Source organism: Cajanus cajan, chromosome 1 (genome assembly GCF_000230855.2).
Source record: "Cajanus cajan strain Asha chromosome 1, NIPB_CcT2T_4, whole genome shotgun sequence".
Lineage (NCBI taxonomy): Eukaryota > Viridiplantae > Streptophyta > Magnoliopsida > Fabales > Fabaceae > Cajanus > Cajanus cajan.
In genome coordinates, this window is record NC_138517.1 from 84219841 (window position 1) to 84244444 (window position 24604).

Consider the following 24604-nt stretch of genomic DNA (forward strand, 5'->3'; position numbering starts at 1 on the left):
TATGAATCTCCATGCCAAGAATTTTCTTAGCTGCACCTAATTCATTCATCTCAAACTCATTATTGAGTTGAGCTTTCAATTTGCTGATCAAAGACTTGTCACGTGATGCAATCAACATATCATCAACATAAAGTAACAAGTATATGAAAGTTCCATCAGGAAATTGTTGAAAATAAATACAATCATCATATTTACTCCTGGAATAACCTTGCCCAATCATAAAGGAATCAAATTTTTTATACCATTGTCTGGGTGCTTGCTTGAGGCCATATAAAGATTTCTTTAATTGACAAACAAGATGCTCCTTACTAGGAACAACAAATCCCTCAGGCTGATCCATATAAATTTCTTCTTCCAGCTCTCCATGTAGAAAAGCTGTCTTTACATCAAGTTGCTCTAATTCTAAATCAAACAGAGCAACAAAAGCAAGCAAAATACGAATGGAAGTATGACGAACAACAGGTGAGAAAATCTCATTAAAGTCAATACCTTCCTTTTGATAAAAGCCTTTAACGACTAATCGCGCCTTGCATCTAGGATCTTCAACCCCTGGAATGCCATCTTTCTTCTTATAGATCCATTTACACCTTAGAGGTCGTTTGCCTTTGGGGAGCTTTGTCAAATTCCAAGTGTTGTTCTTGTGAAGACTTTCAATTTCTTCATTCATAGCCACTAGCCACTTAGCAGAATCAACACAAGAAACAGCTTCACTATAGCTGGCAGGTTCAACATCATCATTTACCTCTTGTGCAATTGACAATGCATAAGCAGTCAAATTGTCATCAGTGTATCTAGCTGGCAATTTTATCTGTCTTCTTGTCCTATCTCGTGCAATATTATATTCTTCCTGTTGCTGAATAGGATGATCATCACCATGATCATCAATGCTAGACTCAGTGGTAGAGGAAGATGGAACATCAACATTAGGAGCTACAGATTTTAACTCTAACTCCACCTTCTCGCTAGTACCTTGCAGATTATTAGTACTGGAAGAAGACACAGATGATTGTTTTCCAGAAGATAATAATGCATCCTCATTAAAAGTCACATCTCTACTAAGAATTAATCTTCGTGACTTAGACTCAGAACACCATAAACGATAACCTTTAGATTCATATGCATAACCAAGAAATATGCACTTAATAGCTCTAGGAGCTAATTTTCCATCATTAACATGTGCATATGCAGGACATCCAAAAATTCTTAAATTAGAATAATCAATAGGATTACCTGACCAAATTTCTTCTGGAATCTTGAAATTAAGTGAAGAGTGTGGAGATCGGTTGATCAAGTAGCAAGCTGTAGATGCTGCCTCGACCCACAACTCACGTTGATGCCATAACCCAGCATTTGAGAGCATACAACGAGCTCTCTCAAGGATAGTTCTGTTTAAACGTTCTGCAACACCATTCTGCTGGGGTTTACCTGGAATGGTTTTGTGTCTAGCAATACCATGATTTGCGCAGAACTCATTAAAGTCACCTTCACAGAACTCCAATCCATTATCCGTTCTGAGCTTCTTGACTTTCTTTCCTGTCTGAGTTTCAACAAGAGTTTTCCACTTCTTAAAAGTGGGGAATGTTTCATTTTTGTGCCTTAGAAAATAGACCCAGACTTTACGAGAAAAATCATCAATAATAGTCATCATATAACGGAATCCTCCATAAGATGGAACTTTAGAAGGACCCCAAAGATCAGAATGAATGTAATCAAGGGTACCTTTTGTGCGGTGAGTTGCAGTGGAGAAGCTAACTCTTTTCTGCTTCCCAAAGACACAATGTTCACAAAACTCCAACTTACCGATGCCTTGATTACCAAGGAGACCTTGCTTGCTCAGAAGGTGCATGCCTTTTTCACTCATATGGCCCAGGCGCATGTGCCATAATTTGGTGGCATCTTTATCAGACATAGAAGATGAGACAGCTGCTGATCCTGTCACTATAGATCCTTGCAAGATATACAAACTACCAATACGGTTAGCTTTTAATAAAACAATAGCACCTTTTGATACCTTTAGAACTCCACCTTCAGCTGAATACTTGCACCCAAGAGACTCTAGGGTGCCAAGAGAAATTAGATTTCGCTTCAAGTCAGGAATAAAGCGAACATTGGAAAGAGTCTTGATAGTGCCATCATGAGTCTTGATCTGAATAGTACCTATTCCTGCAATCTTGCATTGGGTGTCATTACCCATCAAGACAACACCACTATCAACAGGTTCAAGAGTGGTGAATAAGTCCTTATAAGGACACATATGAAATGTACATCCAGAATCAAGAATCCATTCAGTTTTGCTCCTCTTATCAGAAGAGACAGATATCATAACATCACCATCAGAATCAGTTTCAACATTAGCAGCTTCAGCAGGATTTTTACCTTTTTCCTGCCTTTCTTGTTTCTTTTTCAAGATAAAGCAGTCGGAGATATCATGCCCAAATTTCTTGCAATAACGACAGGTTTTGTTGGATTTACGCCCTCTGGATTTGGATCTACTTTTCTTGTTACTGGTACTCCCTTTTTCTTGAGTTCTACCCCTAACACTTAAACCCTCACCCTTGTCCTCAAAGTGGATATCAAGATCAAACTTTTCTTTGGACAACAAATTAGATTTAACATCTTCAAAGGATAAGGTATCATTGTTGCTATACAACATAATTTCTTTAAAGTGTTTATAGGTAGAAGGTAATGAGACAATCAACAAAACAGCTTTATCTTCATCATCAATTTTAATTTCAATATTTTCCAAATCCATGATAATAGAATTAAACTCATTAAGATGAGATTGAATAGGAGTACCTTCGACCATACGAATCGTATATAGTCTTTCTTTGAGACGAAGCTTGTTTGCGAGACTTTTGGTCATATAAAGAGATTCCAATTTCAGCCACAAAGCAGCAGCGGTTGTTTCATTTGCTACTTCACGAAGAACCTCCTTGGACAAGCATAGTTGGATTGCTGAAAGCGCCTTTTCATCCAACTCGTCCCATTGCTCATCAGTCATGTTGACCGGCTTTTTGGCTTTTCCATCTAAAGCTTTCTTCAATCCATTCTGTGTAAGAACGGCTTTCATTTGGACTTTCCAAATAGAAAAACAAATCTTGCCATCAAACTTCTCAATGTCAAATTTAGTGACGGTAGACATATTGAATCTCTAATTAAACAAGTAGCTCTGATACCACTTGTTGGGTATCAGAAAGAATGAGCGGAATGCGGAAGCACCGGATCAAGTTAATTAGAGATAGAGAGAAGTAAGTAGAGAGACAAGAAAAATAAATACACACCAAGTTTACGTGGAAACTCCAAAGACGGAGAAAAAACCACGGGCGATCAAGAGCAAGATAATTCCACTATGTAGAAATAGGAGAGTACAAGAAGTTCTCTAATATCATGAGAACAAAGATAATCTCTCAAATATAGACTAAAAATACTCTCTTGAATCTTTCCTCTCTATGTATGATTTTTCTCAAGTGTGTAGATTGCTGAATCAATTGCAATTTGCTCCAAATGCTTGATGCCTTATATAGGCATTGAGAAGAAGCGTATGCACCCAGAATAAGGAAACCTGGAACAAAACAAGGAGCAAAAAAGAGAAAACCATGCATAGAATCATGGCCTAAAATCAAGGAAACGTGTTTTCCTTAAAACAGGAAATATGGAAGAAATTTGTGCCATAACTTTACAATATATTCTAGGAGCTGCTTGCTAGTTTTAAAATTTTTATAATATAATATACAATCGTATAAGATATAAAGTTTCTTTCGATGAAAAGATAAGATACAATGATATATAGTTAAAACTAAATAGGATAAAAATATGAAAACATCTTATATTATCTAATATTTGATGCATTTCCTCTATTAAAAAAACCTAATATTTGATGTCGAGTAAATAATCTGTTAACTAATATATATATATATATATATATATATATATATATATATATATATATATATATATATATATATATATATATATAACAGTGTAAATTTTATTATTTATTATAGTGTCAATAATTTTATATTAAAGGTGAACTTTATCGACTAATAGTTGAATTTTAATTTTATATTGTATTTTTTATAATTATTTTATTAATACGGATTATCCATTGCTTTGTCAACCACTAATTTTGCCAGGGATTACTTTGAATGTGTATGTTGAATTTTGTAAAACAATGAGCAATAATAAAAAGGTAATTAAGTGATTCATATTTTATTATATTTTAAAAAATATGTATTACGTCAATTTTGTTCTATATAAATATGATATTAAATAATTTTGAATTAATATAAAATTTAGTATATATTATCTACGTGAATAGAACTTTCAATTTAATAGTGAATTTCGACAAAACATCATTCAATTAAAAGTTTTTGAACTGTGTAATGGTAAAAGTTATATTGTGGAATATATATATATATGAGGAGAGATCCTTTTATTCCAAGAGTAAGTCTACCTAAACTTACTCAGTTCAATATATAACTCATGTTCTACATCAAATTTTAACGATCCAACCGTTCAATTTAAAATTTTTAATGCATATATCAAATCTATAAATTGACGGATAATCATAAAATCATTTTATACATTGATTTGAATTAATGAAATGAAGTATCAAATAATTTTTAAATTTTCTAAAAATTTGTAGATTTGATCTATGCATTAAGAACTTTAAATTGAACGGTTGGATCGTTGAAATTTGATGTAGAACATGAGTTATTAAATGGATTAAGTCTAGGTAGACTTACTCCTAGAGAAAAAGGATCCCTCCTCTCTCTCTCTCTCTCTCTCTATATATATATATATATATATATATATATATATATATATATATATATATATATATATATATATATATATATAAGAGATCAAATTACACATATCTATTAAACTATTTTATAACTTTATGCTAAATGTGAATTTTGTTGATCAAATCGTTGAATTATAACTTTACATTACTTTGAAATGTTTGTCAAGTTTTGTTAAAATTCAACAACAATATGAAGATAATCAAACTACTTATTTTTTAGTATATTTTAAAGGGTTTATAATATGTCCATTTTAATTTATATAAAGGAGTTTTCAAATAATTTTGGTGAAAGGATTTATCAATCTAATGGTAAGTTTTGAGAAAATATCATCCAATTGAAAGTTATTGATTGATTTAATAGTTGATAAAAATTACACAGATGTAATTTGATCATTCTACATAGATATACACACATATGTATAATAAAAAAAAATTAAACTAACAATAAAAGATAATAAATTTTAAAAATTTTATTTTATTATCTAATGATAAAAAAAATATTTTTTTTAATATTTTATTATTTAAAAAAAATCAACCTCTACATATTAAACACAATCAACTATTTTGCATGAGAGCATTTTTAACGATAAATGATAATATTTGTAGGAAATTTTCTTTAATGAAAGAGTTTCTAGAAATTCTTATAAATTTTTATTTATCATATTTATTTATAAATTAAATTTTAATATTATAAAATAAATTATCAATAATTAAAAAAAAATTTATATCACAATATAAATTATTTATCATAAATAAAAATATAAATTATATATTAAAAAAACTATTTATACAAATTTTAAATATAATTTAGATGTTTAAATATAATACTTATTTATATATAATTTATTATAAATTTTAGTTATATATATATATAAAAAAATTAACTGTGCAATGCATAACATAAAATATTAGTTAAAATAATTTTAGAGTAAATATCTTTCAACTTATTTTATTATTTTCTAAGAAGTGGAGAAGTTATAGAAAAAAATAATGGAAGAAGAAGGTCACGTTTCCGCAAAGTTCTCTTTCACGTTTTAACATATTGAACACCTTCATCTCTTGTTACCCATTTATCTACTAGGGACACGAGAGGGAGCACAATTTCGAAAGCCAAAAGGAAGTCTCACATATGTTAACCCTCCAAAAAAAGAATTATCGCATTATTCTAAACAGCGATTTCTGCTATTCAAGCTATTATGCTTTCGAAGATTTTCTGCACGGAAGTGGTTTTCTTCTAAGTAACTTTTTGATTGCCTTGTTATTTTTTTTAATTACAGGGAAGAAATGCAAGATTGCAGAATATACTACCAAGTACCAAGAAACTGTAGAAGCTTTTTGAAGGATATAATGAAATGGATTATACTGCTGCGACTGAAATAAGGTACTTACCATGAAGTTTCAGTTAGATTGATTATTTTATTATCTTGATTCACTTATTTTTATAGATATAAAGATTGAATGTACTGAATAACTTATTTCAAAGGTAACTAAAATCACCATTTTGTTTCATTTTTATATGCAATGAATTTCTAGAGGGTTATTAAAAAAAATTGTTTATAGTGTTTGTGATATGTTATGTTAGGAGAGTCAAATGTTCTATTTTATAGATTTTTTAAGCTTACTAATTCACCTAATTTTAATTTATTGCTTCATTATTTATCATATTCTTATATGATGAAATGGATTCTCTTATGAGTTAAAATGGATGATGGAGATTATGACTTTTGTTACTATAGTGAAGTTTATTTTCATTATATATTGTTGAAGGGTTTGAGAACGGAATTGTGTAAGGTTATGTAAGATCATTTATTCGTTGTTATTATGAATTCAAATGGATTAGGTGTTGTGCTTGTTGTCATGTACTCTTGGTGAATTTATCTTATGGAAAATATTATTGTGAACTCAAAACTATTACTAGATTATTTATTTATTTGTTTTATTTTTCAATCTTTGAAAAAATTGATCTTTTCATGTTCAAATTTCATCATCCTATCATATGAAAATTTTGATCCTACATAAAAAAAATAAAAAAAATTAGTGATTAATTAGTCAAAATTTTACAAGTTTATAAAGAAAGAAAAATAAAAATTCTCAAACTTTCAAATAAATTTTAACAAGAAAAAATTGATTCCCACTTTTTTATTGGATACTTATTGTTTACACATTCTACTAGTATTATATTTTGTATCTTGTCATAATTCTACAAATGTCATATACACACATCATTTATATTTAACTTTGAATTGTGAAAAATTGTTGTTGTATTGTATGATTGTTTACCTGTAACTATAAATCAACTCCTGGTTTATCTACTAACTATAATATCTTGAATATCTAATGCAGATAACAGGATATATAACACATGAGCAAAGACATTCATTTGGTCTCTTATTGAAAGGACAATACACCGCTTGATTTTCTAGCAAAGTTGACATATTTGATATGGATTATTCGGTGAATCACTATGAAGAAGTTAATAACACATAGACAATGTCAAAGTGTACACCATTGGTGTTTGTTACTTTATTGAAGAAGATATTTTGTAGCTAAAAGACATGTCTCTCAATCAAGGACACAATTTAGAACATTGTTTAATATGATTGTATTTTAATTTTTGTCATTTGAACATGTAATTCAAACAATTTACATTTTAATATTATATTCGAATGTTTCTTTATTTTAAGTGATATTCATTTTTTTTTTACATTTTAAGAACTGATTGTTGCATTTATGAAATTTGAAAATAATTTAATGATAATTAGACAATTTTTATTATTTAAAAAAATAGTGATAAAAATGTTAATAATTAAAAATAATATCTAATTGTGACAAAATAAAATGACACAAATAATGATAGTCATTGTTAATATAAATTTAATAGTGACGATTAATTCATTATTATTGTGTTTTATATTTGTGACAAGTTGATATTGTCACAATTATATACAAATATTTGTGATGATATTTTAATCACAATAAGTGTTATTTTTTGTGACATCTAAAAATATCGTCACTAATTCAATAGTGACTCGCATATTAGTGACGATCGGTGACAAATTAAAATGTCGTCACTGAATGTGTCTAGTGACGAATTTTCAGGTTTTTAATGATGAATGTCATCGTCACAAAAACTATTTTTTCTTGTAGTGAGGATAACTTCAGTTGAATTATTTTTTTTCATATTTCCACTCAATCAAAAAATGATAATGAGATTATGAAAATAAAATGACATACTCACGTGATCTTATTATATAATCTTTTTCTTATTTATTTGCACTTATATAAGAAAATTAATGAGTCACCTTCCAAATATACAAATCTTTTTTTCAGTGGAGTCATTTATCTTTCAAAGTTGTATACAATATTTCCCTAATAATAGATTCAAAGTTTTAGTTGTTATTGTAACACTTCCATTCAATTAAAATAATATGAGTACATATATTCATTTCTATTTATTTAACCGTACACTTCTCTAATAAAAAAAATCTACTTAACTTTGTTTTTGCACCTGCTAAAGGAGTAGGAGCATGGACACCAATAAAGGATTCAATCCATCCTACCCGTAGGCAAGCCTGCAAATCTTTCATTAAGACTTTGGTACTTTTTTTATCAATCAAAACTACAATGACAAAGAAAGTTTAAATCTAATTATGCATATTATTTTATTCTCAATCACTATAAGTTGATCATGGTAGTTTGACTTTGTCAATATTTGATTAAAAGGGGATCAACAATTTCAAAATAAGTATGATATAAAATATATCAAGTAATTATTCAAATTGTTGCACCTTATCAAATATATATTCTTCGATAAATGTTAACTATATTTAATTGTCAATCTAACATTACAAAATGCACTTTAAGACAACCTTGGATAATGTCGCTATAATAGTGGTAAAAGCAATGAATTAGTAACCAAAGTGTTGGTGTTAGGAAGGTGATAGAAAGATTGGTGGTAATACTATATTATAACATAGTCAATATTTAAGAGTATATTTTGGTGTCAATGTAGATTACAACAAGTTTCACAACATTGTGCATGTCCAAAGGTACAATAAAAGTTGTGCTTCATGTCCAATTACCAAGATCTCCATGCGTGACACCAAGGGCAACAATTATTAAAGTGACGAAGGACTGTAAATTCAAGTACACAGTTAAAGTGAACACATAGAAAACAAAATCATATAACTAATAAATGATAGTAACAAATAATTAAATAAGCTAATAAATTACTGTACTAAACACTTGTAATTATTCTACTAATCTTTAAAATGCATTTTTTTACTAAAATTATATTTTAAATCATTAATAACATTCAAAAATTTCATTATACAAGTTTGGTGTCTTTGTGAAATGTTTAGGTATTGAATATGATTTTAAAATCAATAATGTGGTGACACAATAGTTTTTTAAATACTAACTTAGAGGTTTCATCTATATTATTTTGAATACTTATGAAGATGAAGTTTGTGAACATTTGCTTTAGTGAATTCGAAACAGTAATAATGATTGGTGTACATCAATATTTAAAATATTACAATGGTGTATGTATGAGTAACATCATTCTTAAATAATTAAAATATTGAAAACAACAATAACAATTATATTATAGTTTTTTCGCCTTAGTATGTTCTCGTACTTTGACCCCATTTAGCATATAAAAAGAAAGCTTACTCTCTAAGTCGTTATATGTGTGAGTGTAACTAGATAATACATTATATTTTTGAAATCAAGTTGTGCCTTAAATAGTTAAATGCTCATAAAATAAAGTATTGAAAAAATAAGTTCACATGCATGCATCATCATTATTGTTGTAATAACCATGGGATGATTGGATATAGGCTAACAACTAGAATCTTATTATGCATGTGAATTGCAAAATTGTCTTTTATTGTTTTTCATCATTACGCATTTTACACGATCTACTTACAATGTATCTTAAAATGTTTTAAACCCTTGACACTTGCATCTTTCAAAGTAACATGACAAACTTATAAGATATGTACAACTCTGCCCCAATAGTAGAATAAAATGGAGCAATGTAGATATATAACACACTAACGTGAGTTAAATTATATGTAGGAGATAATGGTTAATGAAATTGAGGATAAACAATTAATTTGATATCTTACGAATAATGATCCATTTTTGTATATTCTATTCATTCATTGATTGTAGTAAGGAGGTTCTTAACATGGAAAAAATAACCTTAAAGCATTATTATATGTTGATATATACAACAACCTAATGTATTTAGCATTGTTCTTAATGTCAACCATTTATTTCCTTTTTGTAGTGACCAATTAATAAGATAACAAAACATGTAACACACATCTCACGCAATGTTTTTCAATTATAATGAAAATTCTACTTTCTAAATAACATAAGCATATAATTTTAAAGAATATTTACAAATCATAACTAGACTATGTCACTAAAGTCATTTCTGTAATTAGAGAATGAAAACACATTTTTAACTATGTTTTTCAATTAGATGACTAATTTGCAATATATCAACATAACACTTAACGAATTAGCAAATGATATTCTGGCAACAAAACATCTATAAATTATTTGATATATTCAACAAACAATGTAAAATACATGTGATAAATATTTAAAAATTAAAAAAACTAGTAACCAAATTATATTCCAAAATATTTTTAGCCCTTATCAATCATGGCATGACAAGTCTTATAATTATTTATGCATTCAAGAAAACATAAAGCATGTGAAAAAAATAAATAATTAGCAATAAAACTTACAGCAAGCGCACATGCAATTAATCCAGGTTTTTCTCGACAATCCATCTGTACAAACATCAGAATGAAAGTTCCAAAATACCAGGGGACACCCCCAAGAAACCAGCCACATATAAACCTTGCAATGCATGTCAAGTTGCAATAGTTAATGTCATTAGAAAGAAAAAAAAACTACTTATCTTAGGTGAGTATTGTAATGTTTGTGTTCTCTTTAACACTTTCAAAACACTAGTAATATAAAAAGCAAACTTACAAGAACCAACCAAGACCAAGTCCGCAACAAGGAAGACGATATTCTCTTACGGGTCTTCCTTCAGCAGCGACATAAACTTGCATAGCATAAAAAAATTATTATTTATATATACTTTTTAAAAACTTACTTTTGTATCTTGAAACATAAGAGCATTATATTATGTGTGTACATTATTAATCTTATTTCATTTTGCTGTAACAACATGAAATGATAAAAACATAAGAATTATCATGTATATTGTTTAAATCAACATTGGTATTGAGTACCTGGGATGGAATGATATCCTTGTCGTTGATAATAAGCGTAAGGGACACCAGAAGGGGAAGGTGGATGTTGATTGTGAGGATAGTAGTTAGTCACACCTTGAAATGTGCCATAATAAGGGTTTTCATTATCGATGGCTATTCCCCTGTTTTTCCCCTCCTCGCTCATTGAATAAACGTTGGGATTGGGAATCATGTTACTACTTCCTCAATGTTTGACGATCATTCTCATCGCATCATTGTAAATCACAAAGTTGTTTAGTTTTTATAATATTTTCTTGCATCTATTTGCTTATCAGACAATATTTGCCCAAATTTAACCTTATACCTAAATGTTACATAAATTGACCAAGTTTTTCATCTTTTTTGTTGGAAGGGATGATATTGCATTGTCCTTTTACTTTTACACCCCTTTCGATTTTTGTTTTTTTATATTTTATAAATTATTTAAATTACAATAAACCTCACATTACATGAAACTTGTTTGTATCATTGGTACGAATGTTTCTCCCCACATCACATGAATTAATATTTTTTTGGCTATTATAAAAATATTTTGGTTACTTTTTTTTGTTATTTTCATTTTTCCAATAGTGTGCAGCTTATTCATTTTCTTCTTATATTTGTTGTATTTCTCACTTTTGTTTTGTGATTGATTTCATTTTTGTAACATTTTTTGTTAAATGTTAATTAATGTTTATTTTAAGAATCACAAAACATAATTTCAAAAATTACTTTTCTCTTATAATAAAAAAAACATTATTTTAATTAATTATTTTACCATAAAACCAACGGAACATATATACCTCTCAAAATGATACATTCAAAACAATCCACAATATTCTATTAAAGTATGCAATATAGAAGACGGGGTGAAATTAAGGTTTAAAGGTGAGCGAAAAAGAGGAATCAACAAAAAAATAGTTAGACACAGATAAAATAGTGAAAGAAAATAAGTGAACTAAGAGAGAGTGAGTGAAGAAGATAAATTTTTATTTAAAAAATGAATTAAAAAAGTACTTATATTTTTTTTAATAAAAATAGAGAAAGAGACATATTTATTAAAAATGAGTGTATATATGACTTGTCTTTAACAAAATAAAACGGGTTTTAAAGCTGTCATTAGCCTTGTTCATGTAACTGTACTTTGGGCCTATATTTATTTCTTGGGCTTCCTTTTTGGTGTTTTCATACTCTGCCCTTCTGACCAAAAAAAGATGACAATGGGTTGAGTGGTATCGGACCACTTAGATTAAAGAGGGTTTTGAGGTCAAATTTAAATATTTATCTAAACTAGTATTTTAGTATATATAATACACAGATTAAATATTTATTAAATTAATTAAAATTTATAATAAATTATATTACGTATAAATGGATATTATGTTTAAATATATAGTTGATATTTAAAATTTGTATAGATAAATATTTTTAAATATATAAGTTATATTTTAAATTTATAATAAATAACTTATATTTTAGAACAATATTATTTTTATTTATTGATAATTTATTTTAAAAATATTAAAATTTAATTTGTAAATAGTTATAATAAATAAAATTTGAATTAGATAAAATATTTAAAAAATATCTAAAAATCTTATCATTGAAAAAAATTTCTCAAAAATAATTTATTTAGATTCATATTTAATATGTAATAGTTGATATATAAAAATCAATTTAGATAAGAGTTAAAATAAAATACTAAAAATCCTCTTGTTGAAAAAAAAAACTCTTAAAAATACTTTTGTGCCAAATAAAAATTTGAGTTTAATATATAAAGATCGATAATTATTTATTATTAAAAAAAATTTAACTAAAAACATATTTATGAACAAATAAATAAGTACACAATTATAAGACAATACATTTAAAATTGTTATTAATAAAAAATATATAAGTCAATTTATCGTAACTTAATAAATAACAATCAATTCACACTATAATAAAATTTAAAACCATTATTTTTAGTTTCTGTAATTTAAAAAAAATTTATTTTAATTCCTTGTATCACTAATAATATATCTAAAAATGACAAATTAAGAGGGTTATATAATATTAATTGGATTTAATGTAATATTTTCATTAACAGAGACACTAATAAGTAGATTTTATACAATAATGTTTGATAAATTTTTTAATACAATTTGAATATAAAGATTAAAATAAGACTTTTAAAAATTACAGAGATTATAAACATCAATTTTAAATTTGAAAGACCAAAAATAAATTTATCTTAAATTTAAAGGACTAAAAATATATTTAAATCAAGTTATATCTTAAACATATATAAAAAAAAAAAGTATAAATCAAGTTAGTTTAATACAAGTCATGAACTTCTAATATCTTAATAATTATTCACTACTTATATATTATTGCAAGTAATCGTTTAATATCTTAATAATCATATGATATGAAGATAGTTTGTCATCTACTTGGTGGAACTGAAAATTTGAGATGGACCGATTGATTTTCACCTTTGCCTAAATTTTTCTTTTCTTTTTTATTATTTTTACCTCGATAAATTGTTTTCAGTTTTCATCTTGGAATTGAACTTTAGTTTTAGGTCTTAGAGGCCATAAGTCTTGCTTTAGGCTCGAACTTCTTTTTCTTGAATTTTAGAGGTGATGAGTCTATTTTTCATTTACTAAGTGTTTTTTCTTCCTATTTTGGGCCTTTATAAGTTTTTTGCCAATCATTATTTTCTTTTACGTTGAGGTCGTCCATTAAACATGGGTTCCACAATAGAATTTGTGTGCATGTCTTTGCCCAAAAGACAGAGAGTGTGTTAATAGACATCTCATCATGATAAATGTTTGTGAAATTTTATTCATTTCAATTAAATAAGCATTTATTATATTGTTATCGTTCCAGTTTGGATAACTTGTTAAGGTACAAGATTTATACAGAGATTAACATGCATGATTGGTTAATGCACACAATGAGTGTATATAAACGGTATGTACGTAGTTAAGTTAAATTTTAAAAAAAAAATGTTTCTTATATAAATTTTTGTGTAAAAATATTATAAATTAAATAAGCAATTAATTCTTAAAAAACAAGCTTTTTTACCCCTTCTTTCAAATATAAAGTTTGCTTAAAAATATGTTTTTTAATCACTCGTCTATTCCTATGCATTTTTTTTACAAATAAAACTTAGATACAGTATATTTTAGACAGTTGGTATTATTCTCGATCAAAATTAAAGATTATTCTCGATAATTTGTATTAATATTCAATGCAAACTTTTATTATGCAAACAACTCTTTTGTCTCGTTTTTGTTTAATGTTTAAAGTTTTACACATACATTAAAAAATGTAATTAATATTTTCATAAAATTATCATACAAATTCTTGGTATATCTTTTATATAAATTAGATTTCTCTCAATTATATATATTTTTTATATTTTCTAAAATTGCTATAAATAATTATAAATATACCATAATAAAATGAAACACATTTAATGATTTATTAATATTATAAAATGACACATAAAACGATATATATTTTTTCTAAAGCGTCAAATAAAATGATACAAGGAGAGTGCTAAAGTATAATTTTATTTCTATTTGGATAATACGGCCATCAAATCTCAAATAACTGTATAAATTTTGTATTTTTTACGCAATAAACACTCTTAAATTCTATTCATAATAAATAGTTAAATACTGTAGTATTTATTAAATTTTGTTACCTGAAGTTTTGATGAGTTGTTGCCGTGTAAGTTTTTATATCGACATTTAATTTGGTTAAATGGAAAACGTGAATGAGTATACATGTGCATTTAATTTAGCTTATAAAAAGTAGTATTTTTTATTGATTTTTTAAGAAAACAATTTTTTAGAGAAATTAACAAAAAATAAAAATATTTTTAAGCAATGAACTTTTATATATTTAGATTAAAAACCACTCTATATTTTTACACAATTCTGTTTATTTTTCATAACTAATCACAAATCAGGGTATGTACACATTTTAAGAAAGATTTGTAAAAGGAAATAAATTTATTATGCATGGAAAATTTTTATAGATAGTGCATAAATTTTCATGTTGTTAGTCCATGGACTATTTTATCCTATTTTTATACAATTAAAGTTTATAATAAATTTTTTTAGTGTATATATTAATTCTATTTCAGCTTTGCAATGAATAATTTAAATTGTAATATAATGTAATTTTTAACTTTAACAAATTCTTTAAAAAAAAACTATTGAAAATCAATTTTAGATATATCTAGATATAAAAAAGTACATTAAAAGAGATATAGATAGTCAAGAAAAATAAGTATACAAATAAAACAATTGAAATAGTTGAGAGACCTTTATTTGTTAGTCACGAGAATAGTATAAAATATATATACATCCAAATGAAATAAGAGATAATAGAAATCGTACAACGATTTATATAATTTAAAAAAAATAAAAGAAAATATTGAAAAACAATAAATAATATGATAAAAGAGATTAAAAAAATTGATGTACAGTGAATTATTATATGCATATTGCATATCTTTACAATGCAACAATGTAGCAATAGAAAGCTTTGTGAAATTTGCTATCCATTAAATATTATTTATTATATTAGTGTTAACGTATAAATTTTGATAACTTGTGTGACTAGGTATAATGGTATTTAGTCAATTACTGTCTCATTATTAGAAAGTTATAGAAGTAATATCTTCTAAAGTTGGCAAATACAGTTGTGAACCTAACTGCAACTTGCAAAGGCTTTAAAAATGAGTTTTTTTAATGTTAATTTTATTATAAAAATTAATTAATTTTAAGAATAAGTTATCTTAATCTTTGTTAAATGCCAATGTTTGTATAATGGTATTTAATCAATTATTGTCTCATTATTAGAAAGTTATAGAAATAGTATCTTCTAAAGTTGGCAAATGCAGTTGTGGACCTACCTCCAACTTGCACAGACTTTAAAAATATGAGTTTTTCTGATATTAATTTTCTTATAAAAATTAATTATTTTTAAAAATTAAGTTATTTTAGTCTTTGTTAAATGTCCATTTAAAAAGATTATAGCTATAGAAGAAAATTTTCTTTTATTTCACATTAGTATTCCAAGACTTAATCTTAAATTAATTTGATTTAACATATTAATTATTTATACTTTATTTTTTTTTATATTAAAGACTTCTTTTGCCTATATTACTTTTCTCTTTCTAACAATTGGAAATTTAAGTTTCTTTTTGTTGCAATTCATGCCAAGTATATCATCACCTAAAATTAAATTCCCTTCAAAATGAGAAAGATCAAAACTGATACCAAATGTAATAATCAGGTCAACAAGCATTACAAAAATCCCAAATCCATACGAAGTTAGAGTTTTTTTAGTTTATTTTGCATCAGCTTCATCCTTCAGGTATTAATAAATAAATACAGGTGTGATAATCATAAATTAACTTGTTATAATTAGTTAAGTTCCAAAGCAAGTATCAGCTATGTATCAACTATGGAGTATTAAATATAAATTTTCTTCTCTCAAATGCACGTACACGTATTAATAAGATTAAAGTAGGGAATGTGGACAACCACAAATAATGATATAATTAATACTTGTATTTTAATAAGTTTTGAAGTTACTTGTGCAAACAAGCATCAATGTCATCACTTGCCATTAAATTGTTATGGCCACTTAAAAATATTCATATAATTGTTCACGTTTTGTGGAAACAAGATCCTGATTAAATTTGAATTTAATTTTTTTATAACAATGTAAGAAAAAATCACACTGCATGTTACGAAAGTATGAACTCATTTTCGCTGTTTCGCTGTTTTATATATTAAAATAAGAAATAAAGGTTAATTCATAAACATATTTAAATACTGGTTTTGTGTGTGTGTGTGGGAGTTCTGTACGTATTTGCAATTTGCATAATCGGATGTAATTGGATTTTGGTGGAGCAGTACGTAGATTTATTTTTTTATTTGTATTTAGGTGTCATAAAGTATTGTAATCTTGAAGGTTATTTATTTATTTATTATTCTAATCAAATATATTTTTCACTAATTAAGGACAATATTTTACTTGAGTTGAATAAAAATATTATAAATACATAATTATTTCTCTAAGTGTTTAACACAATTATATACTTAAATTTTGAACTTAAGATAAATGGTTAAGCTGAAATAAAATCACACATTAAGTGATGATAAATTGGTAATAGATTACCAATAAATCAATATATATGTGTGATATGACTTAGGGGGAAAGGAACTTCAAGAACCCAACATGTTGGGTTGTTGAATGAATTAAGACTTAAAATTGGTAGAATTTTTGAAAATTTGTAACTATGGCGATAGATTCAAAGTGGTTGTGTGACACCCTCTACCCCATTATTAATATACAACAAATACAACAATAAAATATTTCTTTTCTTCTTTTTGGGTAAATAAAATCTTTCATAGTTGACAAATATTTCAAATATCACAAGGTAGAAGATTCACATTCGTAACTCATAAATCATAATTACAGTGTAAAAGAATTATAAAAGAAAAGAAGTTAAGATTTTCAATACAATTTAGTGAAAAACAAGAAAATCATATATATACAAATAATAATAAAGGAAATATAAATTAACTCCAGTAAAGGTGGCAGTGCCTCCTGGTTAGGAATCAATTTATATTTTCCAAATCATGTAATAAAATATAACAAAGATATTCATTCTGGTCTTTTATCAAGAACGTTCAAATTACAATTCTTAACATATATTTTCCTTGAATTATAAACTTTATCTACGTTATCTCTTCGTTAGAAATTACAAAGAAGAGAAACTAAAGTTATTAAAACAATAACATATTAAACTAAAAATAACTATGCCCCGATGTCACATCCTATCAGAGCATGCCCAATTGAAGCCTTTAAGCCTCATCACCAACATCCTCATGATGCTGATCATCTGCAACACAATTTAAAACATATACAAAAACAACAAGGGAGTGAGAAACATCTCACTCAGTTTCAGGTGCAGAAATAAAGGTTAAATAGCCCACACACACACAACAAATATAAGTCACATGTAAATAACATACATAAATAATCAAATATCACATATATATTCATTTATCATGCTATGATGTCATGGACTCAACTCATAAATGCATGCATGTGGCGCCATACGGAAGATTCACAATTCATCGTTGGTGACCCTAAGGTACACCTGGTTACATCACTGGTGACCCTAAGGTACACCTTGTTAGCATGTTACATCGTGGGTGACCCTAAGGTACACCTTGTTAGTCGTGGGTGACCATAAGGTACACCTTGTTAGCATGTTACATCGTGGGTGACCATAAAGTACACCTTGTTAGTCGTGGGTATGCGGCCTCAGCGGCACACCTGGAGTAATATATGCATATGATGCATGTCATACATTCATAATCTCATGGACTCAACATTTAACTTATTACATAATTTCATTTAGTACATCATATCATTATTTGTCATAGTATCATAATCATAGTTTGTCTCAATAGTCCATTCTTAGGTCTCATGTCATTTGTCCATATTTCACATGGTCATGTCATCAATACTCCTCATAAGGTCCGCATAGGTATTCACAGAGAGCATTCTTGTTCACATTAAAACTCATTTATTATTAACATTAATTTCATACTCATTTATTACTTTCAACAAAGAACAAAGTATAATAAATAGAAAATCGGACAGAACAACGGCACCTTTAACAAAAACAGAGTAGAGTAAATAGAAAATCAAACAGAACAACGGCACCTTCAACAAACAACAAAGTAAAGTAAATAGAAAATCAAACAGAACAACGGCATCCTCAACAAGGAACAAAATAGAGTAAATAGAAAATCAGACAGAACAACGGCAAGGGATTGGGGGCCAATCCGACAAACAACTACCCAACAATTATCCCTACACCCCTGAGCGAGGTTCTCACTCCCCCCCTTACCTGGATAAGCAGGAGCTGGAACTTGGGCAGGGTCTCCTCCTCTGGATTATCTCTTTCTTCCCTCTCTTTCTTTCTTTCTTTCTTTCTCTTTCTCTCTCTAAAATTTCACTTTCTTCCTCTGTATAAAAATTTTCACCCCCCTGCCCTATTTATAGGCAAACTGGTGTACCCGGAACGGCCCGTATTGAATTCGGAACGGCCCGTTCCGGATCCTTCGAATTTGTGCAAATTTCTCAACTGGAACGGCCCGTTCCAAAATCGGAACGGCCCGTTCCCAAAAAGCAGAACGGCCCGTTCTAAAACCAGAACGGCCCGTTCTTAATCTCAGCAGAACGGCTCGTTCTCCATCCGGAACGGCCCGTTCTCCATACCAGAACGGCCCGTTCCAGGCCCGTTCTGGAACTACAAAAACCTCACATTTTCAACATTTGGAACGGCCCGTTCCACTTTTGGAACGGCCCGTTCCGAAACCCAAAATATCCCTATAACTTTATTAAAATTACGAAAATGCCATTAACAAAAATAATAATAATAAAAATTTGGGTGTTACAATTCTCCCCTCCTTTTAGAAATTTCGTCCCCGAAATTTACCTGAAAACAGAAATGGATGAGCTTCTCGCATCTTGCTTTCTAATTCCCATGTAGCACTTTCTTCAATATTTCCTCCCCAAACGACCTTAACCAAAGGGATTTCCTTTCCTCTTAGTTGTTTCACTCTCGTGTCATCAATCCTTAGAGGAACCGTTTCATAAGTAAGATTATCCTTCAACTGAATGTTGTCAGACTCAATGATATGGGAAGGATCATGGACATACTTTCTGAGTTGGGAAACATGAAAGACACTATGGAGATTTGAAAGAGATGGAGGCAAAGCAATTTGATAGGCCACTTCACCGATTCTTTTAAGAATTTGATAAGGACCAATGAAACGTGGAGTAAGCTTACGGGATTTCAGTGCTCTGCCTACTCCTGTCCAAGGAGTGACTTTAAGGAATACATGATCACCTTCTTTAAACTTAAGGTCTTTTCTCCTCTTGTCATTATAACTCTTTTGCCTACTCTGAGTTGCTCTCATCTTCTCTTGGATCATCTTAACCTGTTCAGTAGTTTGTTGAACTATCTCAGGTCCTAACATGACATTCTCTCCAGGTTCTACCCAACATAAAGGTGTTCTACATCTCCTACCATACAGAGCCTCATATGGTGCCATCCCAATACTAGAATGGTAGCTATTATTGTAGGTAAATTCTATCAAAGGTAGGAAACTATCCCAACTACCCCCACGTTCTAAGATGCAAGCCCTCAACAAGTCTGCCAAAGATTGTATGGTTCTCTCAGTTTGGCCATCTGTTTGGGGATGGTAAGCTGAACTCAATCTAAGCTTAGTGCCTAAAGCCTTATGCAAACTCTCCCAAAATCTAGAGGTGAACCTAGGATCTCTATCAGACACAATACTAGTAGGAACTCCATGCAACCTCACGATCTCACTGATGTACAACTTGGTTAACCTCTCCAAAGAGTACCTAATATTAATGGGAATAAAATGGGCAGACTTAGTCAATCTATCCACAATGACCCATATAGCATCCAAGTTCTTCACAGTCTTAGGTAACCCAACTACAAAATCCATAGAGATGCTATCCCACTTCCACACAGGCACATCTAAAGGTTGCATCAAACCTGAAGGTTTTTGGTGTTCTACCTTAGCTTTCTGACATACTAAGCAAGCATACACAAATTCCTCCACTTCCCTCTTCATCTTAGGCCACCAAAACATCTTCTTAAGGTCTTGGTACATCTTAGTGGCTCCTGGATGGATACTAAGGATACTCTTATGACCTTCTTCCAGGATTGCTCTCTTAAGTTCTGGCACACTAGGAATGCACAACCTATCCTTAAATCTTAAAACTCCATCCACTCCAATTCTAAACTCACTTTTCACACCTTGATTCAACTTCTCTACCCGACTCAATAAGAAAGGATCCATCTTCTGACCTTCTCTAATCTCATCTATCAAGCTATTAGTCACTCTTAAAGCTCCCAACTTAATACTCTTAGAGGTCAACTCACACCCTAAGCTCATATCCCTAAACTCCTCAATCATTTGCATTTCCCTAATCATCAAGGAAGACATTCTCAAAGATTTTCTACTCAAAGCATCAGCTACAACATTAGCCTTGTCAGGGTGATAATTCAATTGAAAGTCATAATCCTTAAGAAACTCTAACCATCTCCTCTGCCTCATATTCAATTCCTTTTGGTCAAACAAGTACTTAAGGCTTTTATGGTCACTAAAAACCTCAAATCTAGACCCAAACAAGTAATGTCTCCACAACTTGAGCACAAAAACTATTGCAGCTAACTCAAGGTCATGGGTAGGATAGTTTTGCTCATGAATTTTAAGTTGTCTTGAAGCATAGGCTACTACCTTACCCTCTTGCATAAGCACTCCTCCTAAACCCAATTTAGAAGCATCACAAAATACCTCAAAAGTCTTACTAGGATCAGGTAACACTAACACAGGAGCACTAGTTAATCTCCTCTTAAGCTCTTGAAAACTTTCCTGACACCTAGAATCCCACACAAAAGGTTGGTCTTTCTTCGTCAGCTTAGTCAAAGGAAGAGCTAGCCTAGAGAAATTCTCTATGAACCTTCTGTAATAACCAGCTAGTCCTAGGAAACTCCTAATCTCAAATACTGATTTAGGTGTTCTCCACTCTAACACAGCTTCTACCTTAGCAGGATCTACAGCTATTCCACCCTTGGATATCACATGTCCTAGAAAGTTCACACTATCCAACCAAAATTCACATTTTGACAATTTAGCATACAACTGTTTCTCCTTAAGGGTTTGAAGAACGATCCTAAGGTGCTCAACATGCTCTTCCCTAGTCTTGGAATACACTAGGATATCATCTATGAAGACCACTACAAATCTATCCAAGTAAGGGTGAAAGATCCTATTCATGTAGTCCATAAAAACACCAGGTGCATTAGTCACACCAAAAGGCATAACTAAATACTCATAGTGCCCATAGCGGGTTCTAAAGGCAGTCTTAGGAACATCCTCAGTTCTCACTCTAATCTGATGGTATCCTGACCTTAAATCTATCTTACTGAACACACAAGCTCCAACTAGTTGATCCATAAGGTCATCTATCCTAGGCAAAGGATACTTATTCTTAATGGTCACTTTATTCAGTTGCCTATAGTCTACGCACAACCTCATGCTCCCATCTTTCTTCTTAACCAATAAAACAGGCGCTCCCCAAGGCGAAACACTAGGCCTAATGAATTGTTTTCCTTGTAATTCCTCTATTTGTTTCTTAAGCTCAACTAACTCTTTAGGGGACATCCTATAGGGTGCTATAGATATAGGTGGGGTACCTGGTACTAAGTCTATGCTAAACTCAATCTCTCTCTCAGGTGGTAAACTAGACACATCCTTAGGAAATACTTCTGGAAATTCTCTCACTAAGGGAATCTCATCTAGCTTACTATCAGTCTCAAGTGTTAAAGAAGCTAAGATCATGTACACTCTTTCATTGTCTTTTAAACAAGTTTTAATGTCAGCAGCACTAAGAAATTCCGTACTCTTACATTCACCAAAGGAAATAGATTTCTCAAAGCAGTTTAAAAGGACATGGTGAGAAGATAACCAATCCATGCCAAGAATTACATCTAATTGACTAAGAGGCAAACAAATTAAGTCAACTAGAAACTGCTTATCAGAAACTGTCAAAGGACATTTCAAACACACTAGGGATGTAGTCACAGGACCATTAGTAGGGGTTTCAACAACTAGATCAAAATCTAACAAAGACACAGGCAAATTCAATTTTTGGACACAAGAGACAGAAATAAAGGAATGAGTTGCACCAGAATCAAATAGTACAACAAAAGGAGTCTCAGCTATGAAACAAGTACCTTGTATCAAATTTTCTGACCGAGAAGCTTCAGCACCGCTAAGAGCAAATACTCTCCCTACAGTCTTTGGACGCTCAATTTGCGAACCCGATCCAATAACACGTGTTCTTCGTGGTTCAGGACATTGGGTGCTGATGTGACCCTTGCCACTGCAATTGAAGCAGGTAATCTCCTTGTCAAGACACTCAGACTGATTATGACCAACACGTCCACACTTCCCACATCTTCCTGAAGGAGTGGACACAGACCCTCCAACACTTCCAGTAGCACTAACAGTGGATCCTCTAGTAAACAACTTACTTTTATTAGCAGCAGCTTTACTCCCTTGAAATCTATTAGAAGCGAAGTAAGGCTTACTCCTTCCCGAAGTACTAGAACTCACAGCACGGATAGGACCTCCAACTCCTTTATAAAAAGCAGCACGAGCACGGTTGTCATGATCATAAATGCTGCACTTATTGACCAGAGTGGGAAAGTGATATATCTCCTGATAGTTAATTGCAGTTTTCACTTCAGGACGCAGACCATTTACAAATTTTATACATTTAGCTCTTTCACCACCCTCACCATGGTAGTGTGTGCAATAACGAACCAAAGCATCAAATTTGGCAGCATACACAGCCACTGTGTCGTTCCCTTGATTCAGCTCAAGGAATTCCATTTCTTTCCGACTTCTCACATCATCCGGGAAATACTTCTCAAGAAAGACCTTCTTGAAGTTGTCCCAATTCAAGTGCACCCCTCCATCAATCATCCTCCGAAGTGCTCCTTCCCACCAAAAGTGAGCATCAGCAGTCAACATGAATGTGGCCAACTTCACCTTCTGAGCGATGGGACAATCCATAACATTGAAAATTTTCTCTATTTCTGTTAGCCAATTCATAGCAGCATTAGGGTCATATCCTCCTTTAAAGGTAGGTGGGTGATTTCGTTGAAATTGCTCCAACCAGTTAGGAGTAACTTCAGTCCTATTGTTATTATTCATAGCTTGTGCTAATGCTTGAAGAGCATCGGCAATCGCACGATCATTTCTACCAGCCATAGTCTAAGAAAATAATACAATCAATAAACATAATCAATCATCATACTAGCATACCAACAAGTTTAACAATCAGTTTAGTCCATCATTCATGTACCAAATAAACATAATAAATCAAGTAAGCATAGTAAACTCATAACTCACGGTCGATTAGATCGACCTGCTCTGATACCACTAAATGTGACATCCTCTACCCCATTATTAATATACAACAAATACAACAATAAAATATTTCTTTTCTTCTTTTTGGGTAAATAAAATCTTTCATAGTTGACAAATATTTCAAATATCACAAGGTAGAAGATTCACATTCGTAACTCATAAATCATAACTACAGTGTAAAAGAATTATAAAAGAAAAGAAGTTAAGATTTTCAATACAATTTAGTGAAAAACAAGAAAATCATATATATACAAATAATAATAAAGGAAATATAAATTAACTCCAGTAAAGGTGGCAGTGCCTCCTGGTTAGGAATCAATTTATATTTTCCAAATCATGTAATAAAATATAACAAAGATATTCATTCTGGTCTTTTATCAAGAACGTTCAAATTACAATTCTTAACATATATTTTCCTTGAATTATAAACTTTATCTACGTTATCTCTTCGTTAG

At 29.9% G+C, this 24604-nt stretch overlaps 1 protein-coding gene across 1 annotated transcript; it reads right to left on the reverse strand.

The window, feature by feature from the left end:
• Nucleotides 1-8748: 8748 nt before the first annotated feature.
• LOC109804436 (large ribosomal subunit protein eL20z) lies at nt 8749-11379 on the reverse strand. The gene is made up of 4 exons (XM_020366261.3): nt 11089-11379; nt 10823-10898; nt 10573-10687; nt 8749-8941 (listed from the first exon to the last, which is right to left on the reverse strand). Exons 1-4 carry the CDS (start codon nt 11279-11281, stop codon nt 8876-8878), a joined length of 450 nt encoding a protein of 149 aa, XP_020221850.1. The 5' UTR covers nt 11282-11379; the 3' UTR covers nt 8749-8875.
• Nucleotides 11380-24604: the final 13225 nt, after the last annotated feature.